This window comes from Lissotriton vulgaris, chromosome 4_1 (genome assembly GCF_964263255.1).
Source record: "Lissotriton vulgaris chromosome 4_1, aLisVul1.2, whole genome shotgun sequence".
In the NCBI taxonomy this organism is placed as follows: domain Eukaryota; kingdom Metazoa; phylum Chordata; class Amphibia; order Caudata; family Salamandridae; genus Lissotriton; species Lissotriton vulgaris.
In genome coordinates this window covers 1,966,858,489-1,966,882,446 of record NC_141691.1, presented here as the reverse complement: position 1 = coordinate 1,966,882,446, position 23,958 = coordinate 1,966,858,489, and the positions used below count along the sequence as shown (strand labels likewise).

The 23,958-nt window shown below is 46.3% G+C and overlaps 1 protein-coding gene across 3 annotated transcripts in view; it reads left to right on the top strand.

Annotated features, from left to right (window-relative positions):
- Positions 1–23,958, top strand: part of TSNARE1 (t-SNARE domain containing 1) — a 1,291,163-nt gene that overhangs the window by 819,945 nt on the left and 447,260 nt on the right. For all 3 annotated transcript variants that reach the window (XM_086966282.1, XM_086966284.1, XM_086966281.1), the window contains 2 exons: positions 392–466; positions 5,054–5,110. In XM_086966282.1, the coding sequence (XP_086822408.1) occupies positions 392–466; positions 5,054–5,110 (132 nt within the window). The remainder of the gene's footprint in view (positions 1–391; positions 467–5,053; positions 5,111–23,958) is intronic.

The following is a 23,958-nucleotide window of genomic DNA, read 5'->3' as shown; positions in this document are numbered from 1 at the left end:
AAGCCAGTATCCTGGCTGTTAACTAAATTGCGTTCTTATAACAGCTGCTAACTATCCCTGCTTTGGAAAACGTAAAAAAAGCAGCTCCCGCCCTTATTCAGTCAACCCTTTAAAAACCGGGACATGAGCTACATTTCACGAAATCTGCCGGGGCAGCCGGTGAAAACCCGGGACTGTCCGGGCAAATACGGGACACCTGGTCACCCTTGAAGGGGGGGGGGGTTAAGTGTGACAGAAGAAGACACCTAGCGCTACCTGCATCCCAGGTATGATATTAGTTCAGGTTACTCGCTTTCAAGATCACGTAGGCCCCTCTCAGGAACTGGTGATGTGATGAATGCATGTTGTACAACTTCATCCACATAATCTTCTTTTTTTTTATTAATTACAGCAAGATCGACTTCAGTTGGACAGGCTAAAAAACCAGCTGTCAGATGCCATCCAGCGCTACGGGACGGTGCAAAAGGTAACCTTTATCTGCTTAAAATTGTAATTGATCTATTACCTCTCACACACAGCATTGTACTATTGTCCTGGATGAAATGAGTGTCCCTCCCACCTTTACTTGGTTTGTGTATCAACATACTTACTATGAAAATATCAACTGGCAGCAGTATACCTAGCGAGGTAAGCATGCACAGAGGAGTGCAGATGTGCTATTCTACTTCCACATCTGCTTACTATGACAGTATTGTGCATGTCGGTATCTTGCAGGCGATACATAAAATTCAGAATTGTAGTAATGCACCTATATCGTGTTCTACCACGTATTGTGCTTGCTCTCTAGGGTTCCCTGTCCTTAGCACTGCCGTCTCCCACTGGTCCCAGCTCCACGCCTTTGGATTTGTAACTGGATTTGCTGCTCCCCCCAATAAAAATATGCACTAAGAGATTATTAATTAGTCGTCGTTCCTTGGTTTTTGCTTTTGAAAGAGCGGACTCCAAGTGCCAGTGTTAGTTTTTGTTTTGTAGAGACTATCTAACCGCAGATTCCTCACTGGCCCACCCTGCTCTCCGTTTTGTAGAAGGGACTCAATACAATACAGTCTACTAATACGACGGCAAATCTAAACCTCTGCACACTGCACTATCTGATGTCGATGGCTCCGCTGTGGACAGAGATCTCAAACTGATGCTAGCATGCTGGCTACAGCCCCCCCATCCCCAACAAACAATACCCTACATAAGAACAGGCAACACCAATCTTTGATCCTCTGCTTTAGATGGTGGCTCGCAGGCACGCTCCTGTCCTGTTCTAGAGGACGTGAACCTCACTCTCGGAATCACAATGTGCGGTTCTGTGGACAGCCCCTGAGCCTGGAACACTGCTCCTCTATTCAAGGAATGTGGATATGGTGCCACATGTTGCCCCAAGAGTCAGGGGAAGACCAGCGACGCCCCTTAGAGTGGCCTGAATATGTCCGAAAGCATTGTGGGTGCCCATAGCATCCTGCTAGAGATGGTTCAGACTGTTCCATTCCCTCCTTGTGCTTGTGTGGCACACAGTGAACCACAATCACAGGTGAACTTGGCGAGAGTGAAATCAGGAGTCATGCTGACCCAAATGGTGCCCGTGAAATGCAAAAAGAACTAACATAGCATCATGTGTATTAGCACAGCACACGTTCACCCAGAGGGGCCATCTTGGAGGTGAATAGCAGATGCTTATTTTGCCCCAACTTAATGATACTCATTTTATTGGCTTTAGAAAGATTAAAGACTGAGTAGATCTACCTTTATTTGACCCTGTGACTATGAGGGCACACAAAGATTCCTAGAGCCGATATATCAGTCCACCGACCCTCCTCAGACTAAATGAAGGGAGTCACATGGCAGTCTAGTGTCTGAGTCTCCTACAGAACTTCGGGCCTTTCAAAGGCCTGGTGTGTGAAGAAGAAAATCCACAAACCTCGCTAATGATATTGATTAGTCAGTTTCCGCCCCAAATACATTTGCCATAGACCCCTCCCCAAGCTATTCTGCTCACTCCCAGCAGCCCTTGATTGTCCAACACTACAGTGCAGCAGAGTGTCAAGACTTAGATTCTACCCCTGCTTGCCTGGCAAAAGGCGAAATCCTAATGATGGGTCTGAGAAAATTATATTTGCACCACCCAGTTTTGCGCTTTCTGAAACTGGCTAAGTTTGCTAAACTTTCCAAGAGTGTGAACATACCAGCCCGAAAATGATTTTTCGTGCTCGAGTCTCTAGTGAAATACACTTGTTTCTAAGGATTGCTTCCGCAAAACCTAATTACTCAAATTGAAAAAGAAAGAAAAATCCCTCCCAACTTTGGGAAGTTTCCAGAAACCTACCTCAATATCAATGTTCACGATGTTTCCGAAATACAATACTCTGCTAGGTGCCCTTTAGGAAAAACACGGGTGCCCTCTCTCCCACCATGTGAGTGAGTGGTAAAAACAGTAATGATGGGTACATTCGCCCCTTACCACCGCCGGGTTGTCGGGCCTCTATCCTTGCTGCAGGACACCACCCGCACCACCATAAAACACAGGGGCGGATTGGCACTGCGGGCATTCGGGCATGGGCCGAAGGGCCGGTGTCTCCGTGCCCTCTGTGGGCCGTTTTTTTTCTCCCCTTTCCCAGTCCACAGAGAGTGCTCACTGTGGACTAGGAAAGGGAAGGAAAAAAAACGGCCCACAGAGGGAAAGGAGACAGAGACAGAGAAATGAATGCAGCTTCACTGAGCGGCCGTACATCGATTATCCGCTGTGGCCTCTCTTCACCCCCTGCATGCAAAGCAATCACGCTGGGGGTGGGCTGGAGAGATGTGATTGTTTGCAAAAATCGGCCTCCCTGGGGGCCAGGTGTTGCTCAGGTCTTTGAGCCATTTATACCTTGGCCCCCCCTGGGGCCCACGCAGCTCAGAATCAGTGTTAGTTTTAACACCTCGCCCACAGCCCTTCACATTCAGGGCATAATGGGCAGGAAGAATGGTCTCGCTGTGGGGGCCAGGTGATTTTTGGAACTTGCACCATCTTCACCTCAGCCTCCCCCTGGCTAACATGCCCTGGCTAACATGGATGACCCAGCAGCTGTGTTTTGTGCTCCCCTGCCCGGACATTGCCCTGAGGCCTGGAGGGCTGGGGAGGGCTGATTAATTTACTAATTGCAGGGGCCTTGCTGCTCTTCATGTGCTCCTGAGCTGAAGGTCTGGGGAGGGCTGAGTATTTTAGTAATAGCAGGGGATTCCTGCTTATTAGGTGCTCCTTCGCTGGAGGGCTGGAATCATTTTGTGACAGAAAGGGGCCTTGCTGTTTTTTTAGTTGCTCAACATGTAGGCCATTGTCACGTGGCCCTGTGTCCTGGGCAAGAACAGTATCCTCCCACTTTCATTCCTTGTCTGTGCCAGGGACATCTTAAGGTTTTTGTGGACCCTGGGCCAACCAGATTTTAGGCCCCCTGTTCGGAACAGATTTCAATTCATGATCCAATTTCACCTCTTTGATGCCCTCTTTCAGCTGGTCACTGGACTGTGCACTACCATACTTGTCCAAATTCTTAATGTATTGACATCTAATATTCAAGGACATTGAAGCGTGTTTTCAATATTACAACACAGTAGCAGCTCACTAAAATTACTGAAAATAATCTCAGTGACATCCTCCCATTTCTCATTTGTGATGGCCTGTTTGATCTCAAAGACATTTTTTTATGGATGTTGCATGAAACTTAAACACATTTTTCTGCAAAATATCTGTGATAGGTTCTTACTCATCGCCCATATTAAAAATACATTAAAAAAATGGTATTTAAAACAATCTGTTTAAGGAGTATGCATTGTCTTTAGGGCAAGATTCTCTGCAGAACAGAGCTGGCTCTATCAGGGGGCTCCCTGAAAGGCTGGGGCCCCTGGGCCAGAGGACATATTGCCCATGCCTTAAAATGTCTCTGGTCTGTGCATAGGCATATGTGGCCTGATGCCAGAGTTGCAGAGATGGGGAGTCAAGTTTGAGTACCAGTGTCTGCTCAACAACCTGTGATTCTGGGCTTAATTTACTAAATAGTTCTCTACAAATTAGACCTCAAAGTGTAACCAAATGGTGTTTCATGAAAGGGCACGCCCCTTGAATGTGGGCCACGCCCCTTGAATGTGGGCCACGCCCCTTGAATGTGGGCCACTTTTTTCGTCAGTGCCCAGGCCAAATTGTGATCCCAATCCGACCCTGATAAAACACCACTACAAAGTATAACCCACGGATGCAGCCAGTGTTTCTCGGGGACTGTGACCCTTTCTCGCCCAAACTACCTCCGCCCAACTTAGAGACAGACCTCTCTTAGCTTCACACAAACTGTACACTATGTTCTGCGTCTCCCACCCCGCTTCCGGCGGGCCGCTGCCTCCATCCATTCATTACACGCGACCTCAAAGTGAGCAATGCTTTATGTCTGTATTCTGTTGTATGTAAATATAGACGCCATTACAAGTTTCTGCCTCTTCGAGCAGCCACGTGGGCCCTCGCCCACGGCACGTTCTTGTATATCTATTTGTGTGAGCATTGTAATATGTAAATTTAGGCCCTACGACAAACATCTTGCCTTTTGGAGCAGTCACGTGCCCCCTCGCCCCCGTTCCATTATCTGTACATTTGTGTGAGCAGTGAGTTGTTTGTATATGTAATATGTAAATGTAGGCGCTACGGCAAACATCTGCCTGTTCGAGCAGTCGCGTGGCCCTTCGCCCACGTACGACTATATGCTTGTTTTACATTTGTGTGCCAAATTTAGTTTGTTCTTTCAGTGTTCTCTGTGCCCAGCTTAGTCGCGGGCTCGCCAGCTGAAAAGTAGAAGCATATACGCGCGCAGCCGGGGGTGCCATTTTAGGCTCTCAGCGCTCTGAAAACGCTGTCAGATTTTAAAGTCGAAATGGCTTCAATAACTCGGAGAAGCAGTTTCCCCACTTGGCTTTAGTGCTGACACTTTCTGTTCTAATGCAAACGCGCAGCGATTAATATGCGTAAGTGTGGCATTTTGCCTCTGCTTGATCCAGATCATTATTTCCTACCATCTTTTTTTTGTTAATTCCTTTACAGAAAATTGCCGAGAAATCAAAATCGTTGCTTCCCACAGGACAGAGGAGCAGTAAACAGGTAGGCACATATCAATCACTTCCCTGCAGTGAAAACAAACAGAAAGATGATTCCAGAACAATCTGTGTACTGTGCGATTTATATAGCGCTTTTATCCGGAGCGACGCTAGAATTCGTGTTTTATGCAGCACAAAAGATCACCCTTGGAGTGCCTCCCTCTCTTGGCATGAGAGTAAGCCACAGTTTGGACTAAACCTGGTGAACTTTGGCTTGCAATAGATGGCAAAAGCACGCGTCTCGAGCTATGATTCATTCAGCTTAGCAGTGGAAAAAGCCATATGGGGTTGTCTTGTGTGCCTCTCCCTTGGCATGTTTTGAATTGTTTGCTTCTTTTTAATTATGTTCATGCTTTTTTATGAAAAAAACACTTTTTTGTATTTGCTACGCATTTTGCTGATCTTAAATCAATGGTAGATGATATTGTCAAATGTATTAACCGACAACAAGCTGAGATGTTGTCATATAACTTAATATTTATAAAATAAATAGATGTGTTTATATCAAAAACGGTATTAAAGCTCTCCACAACCTGATACTCGTGGTCCAATATTGTGTTTGGACCTGAGACGTAACCGAGTGTTAAATGATTGCAGTAGGGGTGAATGAATGATCCCGTGTGTCTATGATTGCGAAGTATGGAGTTTCCAAGAGGAAGTTTTGTTTGACTTTGCAGATGGATGAAAGTGCGCCATGTGAGTCAGGTGGTGCTCCAGGGCACGGTTTTGCTAAAATCTGCAGGACAGGATACAAGACTTCAGAGTTTATCGTCCAGGGACCATGAGATAGATTTATTTTAAGGGTTTGTAAAGTGCTACTACCGCCAGTAAATCTTCTTGCACCTCTTTGTGGAATGGGAAGCAAGTAAGTTGAGTAGCCACAAGTTTAAGATGGTTTAAGCAGAAACAACTATGTTCATATGTAAGAGCTAGGTTATATGGCCCAGCAGTCATTCTGTTTAGGGTGCCTAAGGTAAGGCCAAGATCTTTTACACTTTTTACACCTTTTTAAATCTTTACACTGGCCATACTTACCCTTGAAAGTCTACATGTCGTGGTCGCCTCTGAAAGGTCAGCTTGAGGTGAATCCTACTTGCTTCAGTATTGCATCTGAAAAGTCCATAGTGTTGGGAAAACCACCCAAGCTCCTTTATGCAGCTGGCTGACTCTGCCTGAGTATTATTGCAATATCCTTGCAATGAATGGCATCAGTTATATTATTCATTATAATAATACATGGTTGTTAGACCCAGCTGATTTGGGTTGGCTAGGACGCATCGAAGCCAGTCAAAATCTATCTTTCCTAATAGGATGCGTACAACACACTTGTCCGATTACCTGTGCTCACCCTTTGATAGCTTGGAACCAAGCAGTCAGGCTTGTCCTGAGAGCTTGAGTGTAAAGTATGGGCACAACACCCTCCTCGCAACAGACTATGCAAGCCACAAGAAAACTCCTCACAGTATGTATAAAAACACTTGTCTGTGCATTACACACACACACACTAAAATCAACACAAGATAAACTTTGTATATACACTGTACATTTATACACAAAAGTCAACTTTCTCTATTGGAATCAAAAATGAAACACACATTGTATATACTCTTTACAAACCTATGCAATTGTCGGACTTTCCTATAGCAGAAAGGTCAAACAGTGGCAGGTCTCTGACTACACCTCGTGACACATCCCCTCAGTAATTCAACTCCACCAGCCAACGATGCATGTTGCCCCACCTGGCGCCTTGTTGATTAGACAGAACCAGCTAACACGGAAGAAACAGTTACTTAGTTTCGTCCGTACCGATTAGATATCCCGGTGCCTGACGGCACATGCACGAGGGTGGGATCGCTATCCTCCCCGTGACCCAGAAAGCTGGTGCATTTCTACGTCTGGAGAAATGTTTTCCCCTTAAATGGAGATGTGACCTGCTGTACAGCCGACAGTCTGCTGCAGATGACCAGAAAGAACACGAAACCTCTTGTATCTTGTCACAGTGTTTTCCACAACAAAGCACCCTGTAGCATGGGTCCAGGTAGAGGCAGCCACCAACCTTAGACAGAGGCCACAATGTCAGGCACTAATGTCCGGCACTGTTGTCCTCCGGATCTGGAGACTGAGGACAGCCTCAGCTCCCGGTTCAGGTTCCCCCAACACCCTTCGGACACCATACACTCTGGAGTGCAAGCTTGCACTTGTTAAATGGTACAGAGCACAGGTCCCTCAAACTCTACGAGCTCCAGGCACTCCTCACGTTCTGGCACCTCCGATGGCTGCTGATCTTTACACGCACACTCCTCTTGCACCGCGAGATGATGGTGTATGTCAGGACGGTCCTTGTCCACGATCACTTCCACCTGTCTCCACTGCACCCAGTGTGTTCCTTACGATCTTGTGGAGATAGTGAGATCCTTTGTGTCCCTGGGATCCTGTGGACAGGAGGCTAGCTTACAGGCCCTTGGAGTGTACTTCAAGACCAAGGCCACAACAGTTGGCACTTAGCTGCAGGGCAGCAACGTCCAGGCCAAATCCATCAGGTAATAGTCCCCTTCCTGTAGCATGACAAGCTCCAAGCCACCACAAGTTTGCGGATTAGGCATCCAGGCGCCTGACGGCACCTGCACAAGTGCGAGCTCTCGATCCCCACCTCCCCCCAATAAACAAAAGTTTGTGACCCAGGAAGCTAGCATGCTTCCATGTCTGGAGAAATATTTTCTCCTGAAGTGGAGGTGTGACCTGCCATTGAAGGACTGGGTTCTTTAAGACCCAGCGGTGCCAGGGCACAACACCTGAAACCTTCGTGGGTAACCTGCTCCGGCGTACAAGTCACAGAGACACGGGACACTTCCTTTGACGTCAAAGATTCAAGGTTTATTTGCTGCAGGGAACACAGAGATCACGACAAGTACACAGCGTGCAACTTGGGGAGACTGCTTCAAATTGGTTCTGTGGATCGCTCCTTTTATACAGTTTTTACCCATAGGATAACATTGAGCACAAAAGTTTACAACCCGGTTCCCACAATTATCCCCCAGAGGGGTCACTTTGGTCACTTTGAAACACATCAGGTCCGGAACATAAGTGCGGAAACATTTGGCGGTTCCCAACTGTAAAAACCCATCTTCCCACCATTAGCAAATTCCAATCAGCAGTAAAATAGATCGAAATAGGAACGAGGACAGGTGCAGAGGAAGACGGAGACAGAGGGGAGATCGGAAAGGGTGTAAAAGGGGAGGTAACGGGAAACACGAGATACAGGCATCAAAGGGACGTGCCTAATGAGATGCACGGCTGAGACAATAAGTCCGTGCGGCAAGATGAGCCTTGAGCGGCGCCATCTGCCTTTCAGTAGCATCCCCCTCGTCATAAAGACACTTACAAAGAACATGTGTCTTCCGCAAATATCTTGGGAGTCCCAGGGTCGCGAAGCGGACAACGTCCGTTCGCTGGCTACTTGAGGGCAAGAGACAAAATGGATGCCGTATCTAAGATGGAACCCGTGGGTACAGATGAAAAACCCACATAACAAACGAACGGTTTAAGTTAGCACAGCGAAACTGCGCACACTTACTAAACTCATCATTTGCGGTTCATAGATACCAGACTCGACCATATTCGTGCGAGTCGAAAACACCACTTACAATTGTCACGGAACCTCAGACGCTCCTTTTGCCCTCATGTAGGCAAGCACTAGTCGGAATCATATTCGATATTCATCAGACCATCGAGATGTTGCTGTAGCATAGCTCTGTCCAACCGAGTCCCCTTGGTAGCAGATGGTTGTCTCATACACGTCGTAGCACAGAGGCCACATAAGGCAGGACCACACTGCACACAAAGGCAACACGTGAACAGGAACACTACCACAACTCCAATGATCATCAGAATTGTCCAACCCCAAGTCGACATCAGGCCCCAAAACCATCCAAGTAGCGTCCAATCCCCTACATCCACGTGTATGGATTCGGAGATCTTATGCAACCTCGAGATGGCTTGATAGACAGTTGGAGCATTATCTGGAATAAAAATGCAGCAGCTCGAATGGATCACCTTACATACCCCACCTCGATCTGCTAAGATGACATCTAAAACCATACGGTTTTGTAACGTCATAAGTCTCTCCGCCTGAAGTTCTGTGGTGATATTACCAAGGGCACTGGCAGTAATATTAGCTGTCGATTCTACCACTCGAGTCAACTGTCTCAGGTTCCTACTGTTAACCATAGGTCCCCAAAACGGGAGGAAACCCTTGAAAAAGTCTCCTGCCTCTTGACCGGCAGTATCTTCTTCACTAATTACGCCTCGCACAACTCTAGTCTTATGATAATCGGCATCTACAGTGAACGTCGGAGGCAACAGATTTGCAATAAAACATGAGCCCATGAAGTCAGCGGGCAACCATGTGTATGCACGATCATAACAGATAAAGTATGTACCCTTGGCAGCCAGAAACACAGGGGACGAGGACATCGGCAGAATGTAATTTTCAGTGCAAGCACTCGCTCCAAGTCGGGCTTGCGATCTTCGGCCACGACCCATAAGACAAAAATTACCAGTGTGGGGTACGACCCATATTGGAGGCGAGCTTTTAAGCTGTTTTTCGCTGCTGAACACACTATATTCACCTCTACTTAGGACTCTATAGGCTTGTACCTCTTCTTCGGGAATAAGCGAAGGATCATAGATCTCACTATCTAAATCCTCTATGGCTATCGACAAAGGCTTCTGATACGAGGTAGGGCCAGAGTAGGGGGAACGTGGTTCTCGAATGGGGTGGAAACCCAGTGCGCTTCGAAACATTGTTTGAAATGCTCGAGCTGACCCTTGGGAACTATACGGTAACACCAGATATGGAATTCCCTTATCCGTAGTATGTGGCATCAACCCACACACCCAACAATTAGTAGTGTTAACCACTAACTGATGCTGATGAAGGAGCTGAATAAAGGAATTGTTGCGGAATTCTACACGTCTAGCCTGCTCGTGTTCCGGTAACATGTGAAAGGAATGGGGAGAAGCAGTAGAGGTAATATTAGGGTAAGGAGTAGGAGTAGGTGTAGCAGGTAAGAAATAAGACATCGTGTAATACACCCCACCCGCCAATAATGCAGAAGCAGTCAAAAACAATACAAACAATTGGAATATAAAACATTTGGTACGACTGAGTTGCTGCAGCTTGAATCTATAGACTTGAGCCCCTTCCAAATCATTCAGCTTCGAGAATGCCATTCCCTACGACCGTCCGCAACGTTTCTTGACGCACTTCGTTCTGTGCAGCAATAGTCAATCCCTAGGAGTTCCTAGGAACCGACGGCCTTTAACCTAGCGTCAAGACCTACTGTCCAGAAGGAAGTACGCGCGCGGCCCTACGGCCTTCAATACACAATATGTATATACAAGCACAAAGTCTCTCGGCTGTGGAAGTAAAAAGATACAAGGGAGGAAGCTCAATATATATATATACACAAATAATTACAGTGATACAAAAGTTCAAAACTGATCACGGGAAACGGGGATAATGCAGTTGTCAATTTCAGCAAAGCAAGAAAATTTTTTATTTGTCCTTAGTGCGAGATCGCAAAGAATATCGGTGTTTCCCGGGACGTGTCTGCTCGTCGAACAAAGGATCCGTTGAAGAGACAGCGTCCTGCTGATCAGTTGATTGTTCTGGTCTTGAGTCTTTTGCTGACAATTTTTCAACAGTGGCTTTCTGCTGCGCTGAGGATTCTCCAACAGGCTGTGCGTCGCTGAAAGGCACAAACGCCGGCAATGTTTCTGTTTCTGTTGACGCAATGCCTTTCCTTACCCACGGGTCTGCCGGCAAAGGGATGGGGACTCGCTTGGTGTGCGTAGCATGCACCCAATTTTTACGCCCCTCAAGACGAACGGCAGTCCTCGTGGCCAGGAGCACCTGGTAAGGTCCGGTGAACCTTGGGTCCAGATTATTCTTGCGTGAAAAGTTTCGTGTTACCACCCAGTCTCCGGGCTGGAGCTGGTGGCCTGGACCCTCCGTCTGCGTCGGCAATGCGTCGTAAACCTGTTGGTGAATTAACCTCAGTTTAGCAGTCAAGTCATGTAAATAGTCAATCAACATTGGATACTCAAGATCAGAAAACATTCCTGGCCTAGGAACCCCCCACACATTCGCAGGACGGCCGAACACTATCTCATAGGGACTAAGCCCTATTCGGGAGTGTACCGTCGCCCTAGTTGACAGTAATGCTAAGGGTAAAGCGTCAGGCCACGAAAGACCAGTCGTAGCCTGAATCTTTGCTAGCTTTAGCTTAAGGGTGCCGTTATACCCCTCAACTAATCCAGCTGACTGGGGATGATTGGCGCTGTGGAATTTTTGATTTATTCCAAGGCCCTTACACACACTCTTCATCACACTTCCAACAAACTCACTTCCGTTATCTGACCACACGACTCTAGGCATTCCATACCGAGGAAAATATTCCTTCAGTAGGATTTTCGCAGTAGACAAAGCAGTATTGTCTTTGAGGGGATAGGCCTCAATCCATCGGGAGAATGCGCAAACCACAACTAAAACGTATTTCAGGTTATTGCATCGCTCCATATGGATGAAGTCCAATTAAATCACCTCAAAGGGATATGAAGGGGGAGCAAAACTGCCAGGAGGAGTTGGGGTTCCTTTGCCAGGATTGTACATTATACACACCATACAATTCTTCACCAGACGTTCAGCACATTTCGTAATGCCATCATTCTTCCACACAGGCGACAACAATTTACAGATGCCTTTCACGCTAATATGTGCTAACCCATGTGCCATTGTCACAACGGCCAGCACATACGCATCAGGCAACATCCATCTTTTCTGATCCGACAAATCAATCCAACAACCATTCGCATCCAACTTTCCCGTACTTTCTTTCCACTTCGTCTTTTCAATCTCAGTGGCCTCATTCTGAATTGCTTTCACGCTCTCGATAGTATCTTCACACATACTCGATTCTGTAGGCCACCTAATCGAACTCGTCACATACATTCGAGTGCTAAGGTTCCGGGCAGTCTCCTTAGCAATCTCATCCGCAAACGCATTACCACGACCAACATCATCCGTCACTTTACGATGCGCACTACACTTAACAATCGCAACTTGCGTAGGCAAAGTCAATGCATCCAAAAGATCGTTCACAAGCTGGCCATGCTGTATCTTCGTACCGTGCGACGTCAAGAAACCTCTCTCTCGCCACAATCGTCCAAAACTATGTGCTACACCAAAAGCGTATTGGCTATCGGTGTACACATTCACACGTTTCCCTTTTGCTAACACACATGCTCTAGTAAGAGCAATCAGCTCCGCAGCTTGGGCAGAATTCTGATTCAATCTTGCAGTTTCAACAACAGTGTTCAATGTTACAACAGCATAAGCGGTAGTCACATCACCATTCGGTAACTTAAAACATGACCCATCCACATACAGAGTGCCATCCGGATCTTCCAATGGGGTGTTTTTAAGGTCCACTCGACCTTTCGTTTCCTCTTCAGTCCTCAAGTAGCAGTCATGTTCTGCTACTTCATCTGACTCTGTGCTAATTGGTAACAAAGTTGCCGGATTTAGGACATTACAACGTTTTATCTGAATGTGGCTTGCCAAGAGCGTCAATTCGTACCCAGACAACCTCGCACTCGTCAAGTGCTGAGTTTTCGTTCGATTCAAAAGAGTATCGACTGCATGCGGAACCATCACCGTAAGCATATTATCCATGACCAATCCTGCTGATTGTCGGATGGAGACCGCAGCTGCCGCTGTTGCTCGTAAACAACTCGGCAATGCTCTAGCTACTGGGTCCAAGGTCGAGGAAAAATATGCACATGGACGTTGCTTACCACCAAAAGGTTGCGTTAGAACACTCAAAGCACAACCTTCCCTCTCGTGAACATATAACGTGAACGGCTTTCCGTAGTCAGGGGTACCTAACACAGGAGCCGAACACAATGAATCACGCAGTTCAGAAAAACTTTTCTGACATTCTTCCGTCCATGGTAAAGGAGTTGAAACATCCTTGCACGTAAGAGCCACCAATGGTTTCGCTAGCAATGAAAAGTTAGGAATCCATTGCCTGCAGTACGACGTGATACCTAGAAAGGCACGCACATCTCTTTGGGTTTTTGGCACAGCCATTCGCGCAATCGCTGCAATTCTCTCTGGGGTCAATCTCCTTCCCTCCTTTGACAATAAGTGACCTAGATAGGTTACTTCTTGACAACAATATTGGAGTTTAGAAGGTGACACCTTGTGATTTAACTCACAGAGATGTTGCAGCAATGACACCGTAGCGATCTTACAAATGTCCTGAGTATCGGCAGCCACCAATAAGTCGTCGACGTATTGGATTAAGGCCGCACCAACCGGCAACCGAAACGCATCCAGTTGACCCTTCAAGGCTTGACTGTAAATAGATGGACTTTCACAGTAGCCCTGAGGAGCGCGTTTAAACCGGAAGCTACGTCCACCGAGAGAGAAACCGAAAAGGTCCCTGCTCTCTTCGGCAATCGGGATGCTGAAAAACGCATTTTTCAAATCAATCACCGAAAACCATGATGCAGTAGCTGGAATCAGAGTCAGTAGCGCCGTGATGTCAGGCACAACAGGAAATTGAGGAACCACAATTTTATTTACCTCCCGTAAATCGATAACAAAACGATAAACAGGCGGTTTTGAAGGATCAGTACGTTTAAGAATGGGCAGCACAGGGCTGTTGCACACGTTTCCCCGAGTCTCTTCAATAACATCTTTCTCGATCAAATCATAAATGATCGCTAACAAAGCTCGTTCACCATCAAGGGAGATACGATACTGGGGAATACGTGGCAATCGCACATTAGCTTTCAACTGAACAACATAAGGGGAGATATCAAGCAGGCCCACGTCATTTGGACCTGTTGCCCACAAAGACGCAGGAAGAGAACTCAGTTCCGGTGGGAGCTTATCGAGCGACAAATACATGGGAGAGACTACCCTCTTTCCTAACGTAAGCTTTACACCCGCAGGAGAACAATACAAAGTTGCATACAAACGTTTAAGCAAATCCAGGCCCAAAAGATTTTCGCCACAACCCGTGGTTAAAATCAACGGAGCTTCTAGCACACGTGGCCCAATTTGAAGGGGCAAAGGGCGTGAAACTGGATTGCTAACGGGGGCGCCAGAGAATCCAACGGAAACATTTGTTAAGCCAGACAAAGGTGCGCCAGGGAGTTTCGAATGCATGATAGAACTTTTCGCTGCACCAGTGTCCAACAGAAAAGGCTCAACGACGCCCGATGTAGCAACTGCGACGTAAGGCCCTCTCTGATCAACCGGAACTGATACCACTCCCTCTCCTTGTCTTTGGCTGTCCTAGTAATTACTGTCGTCAGTTCCCTGATCGACGTAATAATCGTCTACATTGTACTGGGCAGATCGCCCTTGCGACGATCCACGTTGATCAAAACAGTTATTAGAATTAGATGAATTGTCTGAGCGATCGTTTTGAGCACCACGACCTCTACCACGCGATGCCTGCTGTGAACCACCACGACCTCCTTTGGACGAATTACCACTATTACGTTCATTTAAAACAGGGCAGTTGAATTTAATGTGTCCTTCCTGTCTACAATAAGCACATTGATTGTACCCTAACGATGATCTTTGGGAGGAGGAATCATTACGCGGCTGCGATCGATTCGATTGCGACTGCGATCTATTCTGTTGGGGCGCATTCTGATTAGAACGCGGCGGATACGCTTGTTGTAACAACACTTTAGTTTTCAGTTCTTTCGTCTTTTTGTCAGCACGGTCATTCTCCTCTTTCTCCCTATTCTCATAATATTGTGCCGTAGCCAATATCTGAGCTGAGGTAGAAACGGCCCATGCACTCTCCGAATTCTTTAATTTATTGCTCAAATCGGGCAACAAATTTGACACAAATTTATCCACAAACAACCTTTGTCCACCCTCGGTACCCATATCCTGTCCACTATGGTCAATGAACGCTTCCTCAAACCTCGTAAAGAAGTCCGAAACACTCTCGTCTTTCTTTTGTTTGCAAGCTGACAGTTTGTCCCAATTTACCCTCATAGCTGGCATAAGAGTCTTCATTAATGTTATTATTCGCTGAGGAAGAGCAGTAATCAATTGGTCGGGTTTAGTAGCAGCCACTTGTCCAGCATCTGCCGCTATAATGGCAGCCCAATCACCGCCTAATTCATTTGCGTGATCTTGCTGGCGAATCTTAGCCCATACCGGTTGCGGTACGACGTTGCCAAACAACATGTCGATATCGGCAAGATTCATTACCGTAGCATCTACGAGCTGTGATAATTCCTTGTAATACCCAGTAGGATTTTTGCGAGGATCGGGCAAAGATTGTTTCACCTGTAGCACTTCCGAACGTTTCCATGGGAGATGTATCCACACTCTCTGGAAATGCGCCGCTGTCGCAGGATTAGCATTAGGATCAGCCGGTACCCAAACCGGCGGAACTTCACGCATAGGATATTGGCCAGACTCGTCTGGTTGGTTTTCAATATCCTCGACAAACAATGCATGAGGTATTGGAGCGGGACGGAAGGATAGTAACCGCTCAATAGCACGTCGGACGTTAGTATCTACTATCAGTCCGTTTGCGAACTGAAGCCGAAGTTCAGACAGGGCGGTCAGCACCTCGTCAGGCGCATCGGCCGCAATCTGATCATGAAGGAACTTGCACATTTCGTCAAACACATATCTCTGGGTTGGTATGTTAAATTGACAAAACGTTTCGAGGACAACACGGGGTGGATTTCTAAGAGGGTTTACCATCCAACCCATCGCCATATTATATAACGCAACGCGTTCTCTGTTACCAGGAAGCTGACTACGTCTCTGAGGACCATCAGAACCAGCAGACCCATGAACAGGTCCGAGCGAATGAAAGAAGCTAGCCGCAAGGGGAGAATTACGATTACGAGTAGAGGGAGAGAGATACGACACAGGACTAACAAGAGAAGGAGTAGAAACAGTAGCAACAGCAGGGGTTAACAAAACAGAAGCAGTAGCAGGAGCAGGTTGAGGAACAGGCGGAGGAACAATAGGTGGAAGAACAGGTACGGCAGGGACCACAGGAACTGCGGTACCCTGTACGTACGGAGGTGGCGACTTCATAAGATAGGACATTAAAGGATCCTCAACTGCCTCTTCCTTCTTATCCGACTCCGTAGGCAAAGCAGGATAACATTTATCTATGGTCATACGCTGTAGTCTTTCAAACACTTCCTTATCCTTATCCTCCTTATCACGCTGAAACTGCTCAGCTTTCTTCACTATGGTAGCAACATTATCTCGCTGACTACGTTTATTCTGTCTGATCTCTTTCTGTCGGGCTTCTTTGCGCCACAACCGAAAGGCATCAAACATGGCCGGCCTTGATTTACGTTCGAACAGCTTCATTTCTAGATTATCTAAGATCGACGCCTCGAAGCTACCGTGAGGTGGCCAACGAAGGTCGCCGTCTTTCTTTGTATATTTAATCCAATAATCGTTAAAGGTAATCGGGCCTAGCCCATGTTTGCTATACAAGTCATAAGTAGGAGTCCCAACCGGAGGTATCGGACACGAGTCCTCCAGTCGGGAATCCGCACCACAAGGTCTAAAACAACTGAACAAAGTACTGCGACCAGGCATCTTGCACACTAGCCGAGTTTCACAAACTTCAAGGGTTACGGGATTTACCAAGTCCCAGCAAAGAACAAAACCCTCGGTTTTTGGCGGCTGCAGTCGTCAAACAACACAACAAAGTACCAAGAACCACAAATGCAATGGAACCATGCAACCACTAAGTAACCACAACCAAGAACTCTGGGAGCGACCCACAAATACTTAACTCAAAGATCGATGGCGTCACCAGGAAGGCCCGTCAATCGTCTCGCTATACCAAGGTCTACGCCAGGCGCCAAAACAGGTCTACAGTCAGGGCAGCAGTCCGTCGCAGCCGTCAGGAGGCGGGAATCTTCGCGGGAAAAGTCTTCGGGCCACTTATTTCGACAACAGGATCGATGAAGCGGAGTGCACCTTCCCTCGGAGATTTCACACGAAGTTCCTCACGATCGTCGGGCTTGGACCGGTACCACTGATGCAGCCCCACGTTGGGCGCCAACTGAAGGACTGGGTTCTTTAAGACCCAGCGGTGCCAGGGCACAACACCTGAAACCTTCGTGGGTAACCTGCTCCGGCGTACAAGTCACAGAGACACGGGACACTTCCTTTGACGTCAAAGATTCAAGGTTTATTTGCTGCAGGGAACACAGAGATCACGACAAGTACACAGCGTGCAACTTGGGGAGACTGCTTCAAATTGGTTCTGTGGATCGCTCCTTTTATACAGTTTTTACCCATAGGATAACATTGAGCACAAAAGTTTACAACCCGGTTCCCACAATTATCCCCCAGAGGGGTCACTTTGGTCACTTTGAAACACATCAGGTCCGGAACATAAGTGCGGAAACATTTGGCTGTTCCCAACTGTAAAAACCCATCTTCCCACCATTAGCAAATTCCAATCAGCAGTAAAATAGATCGAAATAGGAACGAGGACAGGTGCAGAGGAAGACGGAGACAGAGGGGAGATCGGAAAGGGTGTAAAAGGGGAGGTAACGGGAAACACGAGATACAGGCATCAAAGGGACGTGCCTAATGAGATGCACGGCTGAGACAATAAGTCCGTGCGGCAAGATGAGCCTTGAGCGGCGCCATCTGCCTTTCAGTAGCATCCCCCTCGTCATAAAGACACTTACAAAGAACATGTGTCTTCCGCAAATATCTTGGGAGTCCCAGGGTCGCGAAGCGGACAACGTCCGTTCGCTGGCTACTTGAGGGCAAGAGACAAAATGGATGCCGTATCTAAGATGGAACCCGTGGGTACAGATGAAAAACCCACATAACAAACGAACGGTTTAAGTTAGCACAGCGAAACTGCGCACACTTACTAAACTCATCATTTGCGGTTCATAGATACCAGACTCGACCATATTCGTGCGAGTCGAAAACACCACTTACAATTGTCACGGAACCTCACCATAAACCCTGACAGTCAGATGCAAATGCCCACAAGGCACAGAAACACCACAGGTCTCGTCCTAGTATTTTCCACAACAATACAACTCTGCGACGTGTGTCCAGGGAGAGGGAGCCACCAACCTCGGACAGAGGGCGCAATGTCAGGCACTGTCGTCCTCCTGATTTGGAGGCCAAAGACAGTCTCAGCTCCCGACTCTGGTTCTCCCAGCACCTCTCGGACACCACATGCTGTGGAGCACAAGCTAGCACATGTCCCCTGGTTGCAAGCATGGGTCCCTCGAACTCTTCAAGATTCCCCCACACTCCTTGAACTCCTCGCGGCCTGGCACCTCAGATGGCTGCTGATCTTTACATGCACACTCCTCTTGCACAGCAAGATGATGGTATTTGTCAGGACAGTTCTTGTCCCAGCCATGATCACTTCCACCGGTCTCCTCCGCTCCCAGTGCGGACCTTACAATCTTGTGGAGACAGTCAGAGCCTTTGTGTACTTCAGATCTAGTGGACAGGAGGCCAGCTCACCGGTCTACGGAGAATACTTAGAGACTAAGACTATGACAGTTGGCACTTAGCTCCAGGCCAGCAACATCCAGGCAAAAGCCACCAAGTGATAGTCCCCTTCCTGGAACACAACAAGCTTCAAGCCTGCACAAGTCTGCAGATAGTCCAGTTGCAGTCCCTCCTGCCCCAAGGATTACTTGTGTCAATGTCCCAGTATCCAACCAGCGTAGTATGGTTCCAAATCCATAAGCATATCTACTTTTAGAGGCCAAAAACCCAATAGTTATACACACAGTGGCCTTTATAGATACAATCAGTTTAAAAGGCCACCTTTGAAATGCACAGACCCTCTCTAAATGTTGTCCTGTCTGCATCCTATCTAGGGAGGTTTGATTGCACTGTTTAGTGGGGCCAACACCCTACTCTTTGGAATGCAGGTGCCAATTCCACCCCACGTACCTGCCTTAGAAAGGGCCCCTCAGAAGTCCGCAGTTTCCTGTGAGCCCCTAGTTCATGACTTTCAATCAGGAATGCACAGATGTGGCTGCGCACCTAGCACCCGATTGTGAATTAGGAGATAGGCCGACAGGCACAAAGATCCATGAGCATCGAAATACCCTCTTTTCCAAAGTACTGAAACCAAATAACAGAAGGTTACCCGTATACCCTTTTGAGACCTGGGTGATAAGTGTGTATAAAAATGACAATGTCTCAACAGGTAATATTTAGTAGATTGCTCTATAAAACATGCACAATCGTTGCAAAAAAGTAAAAACGGAGGCTTGAACGTTTGTTAGAATAATGCAAGGCGCTGACGTGCTGTGCTTGCCCCCTGAGGATCCCATTGGACCTCTACTCCCTGCATATACCTACGATCGAGTCACCGAATGTCTTCCACACAACGCCAGTTCCTGGATTTTTAAGACCCACTTAAACCACCCGTCGTCCTCCTGTTCCTGGTTGAACAGTGACTCACTGGATGCCGACAGTAAGCCGTGTCTCCACATATTTCCAGCTCGTGGATTTGTTTCTGTACACCCCGGCTGGCAGTGCCTCTTCCTCCCCCTCGCCCCGGGCATTGACACACTAAATTCTTGAATATATTAGTGTTACCCTACTGTGGAACCCCTTTCTGATCAGCACGGATAAAATTGTAACAGGGCCCTGAAAATGACCTGAACCTACTACAGGTCGAAACATCATTGACCTCCCAGCGCAACTCTAGGCGCAACTCCACTGTTCACCAAATTGTCAACTCCAATTAATTATTTGTAACAAATTACTCTTGAACTGAAAAGTTCTCTTGTAAATATTGTCACTACTATTTGTTCTTCTCTGCTCTCCGCTGTTTCATTTGTCACTTGCGCCATTCACCTTGTTTTTCACAGGCACATACGTGCAAAAGTTTTTTACGGGTTACACTCACATTTAATGTAAATAGTGCTGATACGGTCCCTTTTTGCCCAACTTGTTCTAAATGCAGATCGCTCATTGCGTTATTCTAACAAAATTTCAAGTCTCCCTGTCTTTTACAACGATGAATGTTTTATATGACGGTCTTCTACATATTGCATGTTGAGACATTGTCATTTGTTATATACACTTTTCCAAAGTGGCATTTCCATTAGCGTATATCGAACCCACTCCCACTACAGGAAAAGATTCACCACTACGAGCTCGATACCAAACACTATATTGCTTCTATTCTGCCTGTAGGAAATAATGCTCGATAACCTTTCCTCACACCCCCTCATGCTAACCCAATGCGAAAAGCATGCCCCATCGTACCGAACACACCATTCATTGTCATTCACTACTCTTCCAGGCACCACATGCACACACCTGCCCAACACCGCACCCTGTCACCAGGGAAAACTCCGATATAGCAGGAGATATGCTGAACCTTGGCAAGTGGCTTTGTAAATGCCAAACTGAGTGACAGTGACCCTTGCACAAATGGCCCCACCAGGGCAAACCTGTGGCACAATCAATGAACTACTTCTGTGGATGGCACAACCAGGGTGCAGGCATGCTGAAGTGCTTTTGAGATGCATGCCCTGGTTATAAGTCTTACCCCATGCCAAGAGACTTACATCTAACTCAAATCAGACAATCATATATACACCGATCCACAGTGTGTATATGACAAGCACATCGCTTTTGCACTGCACAGCAGTGCCAAAGGTACTCAAGTCCTAAAGCTAACAAAAAAAGATCAAAAGCTATAAAAGGTTCAGGGAAACCATGCCAACAGATGCCAGGTCTAACACTGGTCACCTAATCATCCTACAAACTGCTTAAATACTTGGTCTCATGCTCTTTCATGTGAAAGAGAGGGTATGGTTGCAGGCATGAAAAATGTAATCTGAATCTGTACTGTGAAGTAAACACCCCAAAAAGCATTTAGTCATTTATTTTATTTATTTATTTTATTTATTTATAAAGTTTTATATAGCGCGAACTTGATCCCGAAAGATATCAGAGCGCTTTACAATTTGAGGCAAAGGTAACAAATCAGAACATTAGTCTAACATGGGGAATCTAATGGGCATTGAGATGTTTACTCCTCTCAAAATCGGAATGGTTGTATTAAAAATGCATAGATAGAGTGAGGGTACTGCTGGAAAGTATTAGAACCACTTTTCATGTTGCAAACTTTCTAGTGGCAGCAGTACGTATTAAAGGGACGAAGAAAAGATTAGGTCTTCTGGGAGCTGTAGTTTGAGTTCGATAATGAAGGAAGATGTGGTTTGTCTTTTAGTCATTTGTTTTTGGTACTGCTTGTTAATTTTATTTTTTAGTATTTCGAATAACTTTTTCATGTATTTTTAATGCTTACCCACGTAGGGAAATATTTGAGTGTTAGTTCTGTTTCTTGATTGTAGTCCTATGAATGATTTTTAAACATAATAGATTTTAAGAAACTTTTTTTAAGGTTCTGATTACAATATGGTATTAATGTGTTGAATATGTATCTGTGCCTTTTTATGATATTAAGTTATCGAATATAGTATATGACTGACTGACTGAGGGCGATAGATATGATGTTTGTATTTTCCTCAAGATGTATGCTTCCTTCCCCCATGTTAACATGAATCCATGTGTTGATGTGAAGCTGAATGATGGCCTCCAGTAAGGGAAGTGGAATCCCCCATTTCAATAGCTTTCACCACAGTATAATGTAAATAGCAAGGACCGCCTGCAAAAGGGTGTGAGTACCTCTAGGCAGGGAATTATGAAAATGCAAGCAGCTAGGGCAACTCAGTTAACATGTCAGATTTCTTAAAAATGCTGTACGTCAGAATGTGAAACCTGCAGATATAGATCCGGTGTATCCTGTAATGCCTTCAATCTAAACATGTTGTCATAAATATCTCCTGTCTGCAGATCACTGTTCCTTTTAGAAAAAACAAAATGCTACTTGTTGTTTTGATAGTTTACAGCAGCTATAATTATGGTCTGTGACCTTCCATTTACGTTGGCTTCTGTCTCTGGCAGCAGTCACAGTGAATTCATAATGATAGCAACTTTTTACAGTTGATCAGCAAAATAATTTCTTTATTACTAGTGGCTGTAGACGTCACAACTAAATATTAGCAAGGAAATTAGAGATAGGCTTTTACACATGTATTGCAGGATTCCATGTATTAACACCCACAGCCAGGACACGATCATACTGAAGACTACGAAGTATAAAAACAAGTAAAAACAAGGCAGCAGGCTTTTCCCATGCTCTTATGCGGATTTCTAAAGAGCATGGCTACCCTTAGGCTTCCCTGCTCTAAGATATTTTGTTGGTTCAGGAAAAATGGCGAAACACAGGGGCGATTAATGTAGATATAGCCATGCTTTTAGACTGTGATTCATTGTTTAGGCATCTTAATTCTATGGGGAGCATGTTCCAAAGTTTTGGGATGATATATGGGAGTGAATCTGGAACAACAAACCCGTATTGATCAGGACAGCTTCAATGTAGGAAATAGTCGAACACTCACCTCTTTAAGCAAGCATTTGCAATGCAATAGGTCTTGCAGTAGGAAAGTTTGAGCTATTGGTATTGTAAATGACACATTTTTTATTTGTTTTGTTTTTAAAAATAGCGAAATTAATAGCTTTGTCATTTACAATGCCAATAGTTAGAACTTTCGCAAATGTGACACCTATAGCATTTGTAATGCAGTATGTGTTGTATTTACGTGACTTACATGTATTGATATTACAAATAACAATGACTTTTATTTTATTTTTTCCAATAATTAATACTTAAATAAAAGTTATTGTAATTTATAATGGCAATAGCTTAAAGTTTTGTAAATAACTTTTGTGAAGATTATGTTCAGTGTATTTTATTGTGACGAAAATCCAAGAACAGAAGTGAAATATTAACATCTTTTTGTTACATTTGTAATAAAGCTTGAAACATTGAGAGAACATATTTGAACCAGGTGTTGTTGAATGGTTGCACAGATTGATGCTGTGGTGGCGCTGAGTGATGTTGTGATGGCAAACGAGTGATGCTGTGGCATTCAGTGATGCTGTGGTAGTGCATTGTGATGCTGTGGTGCCCCTGAGTGATGCTGTGGTGGTGCTGAGTGATGCTGTATGCTATGCTATGTTTTTCTATCCTATGCTTTAATTTTTTATGCTATGCTGTGTTATGCTATGCTGTGTTGTTATCCTATGCTGTGTTGTTATCCTATGCTGTTTTGTTATGCTATGCTGGTGAGGGTGAGTGAGTGTGTGTGAGGGTGAGAGGGTGTGTGAGGGTGACTGGGGTGAGAGGGTTGTGAGGGTGAGAGGGTTGTGAGGGTGAGAGGGTTGTGAGGGTGTGTGATGGTGAGGGTGAGGGGGTGTGAGGGTGTGTGAGGGTGTGGGTGTGTGAGGGTGAGTGAGGGTGTTTGAGGGTGAGAGGTTGTGAGGGTGGGTGAGGGGTTTGAGGGTGTGTGGGGGTGAGTGGGTGTGAGGGTGAGTGGGTGTGAGGGTGAGTGGGTGTGAGGGTGAGTGGGTGTGAGGGTGAGTGAGGGGTGTGAGGGTGAGGGGGTGTGAGGGTGAGGGGGTGTGAGGGTAAGAGAGGGCGTGTGAGGGTGTGAGGGTGCAGTGGGTGAGGGGGAGGGGGAGTGAGGGGGAGGGGGAGTGAGGGTGAGGGGATGTGAGGCGGAGGGTGGGTGAGTGGGAGAGGGTGGGTGAAGGTGAGAGGGTGGGTGAGGGGGAGAGGGTGGGTGAGGGTGAGAGGGTGGGTGAGGGTGAGGGTGGGGTGTGTGAGGGGGAGGGGATGTGTGAGGGTGAGG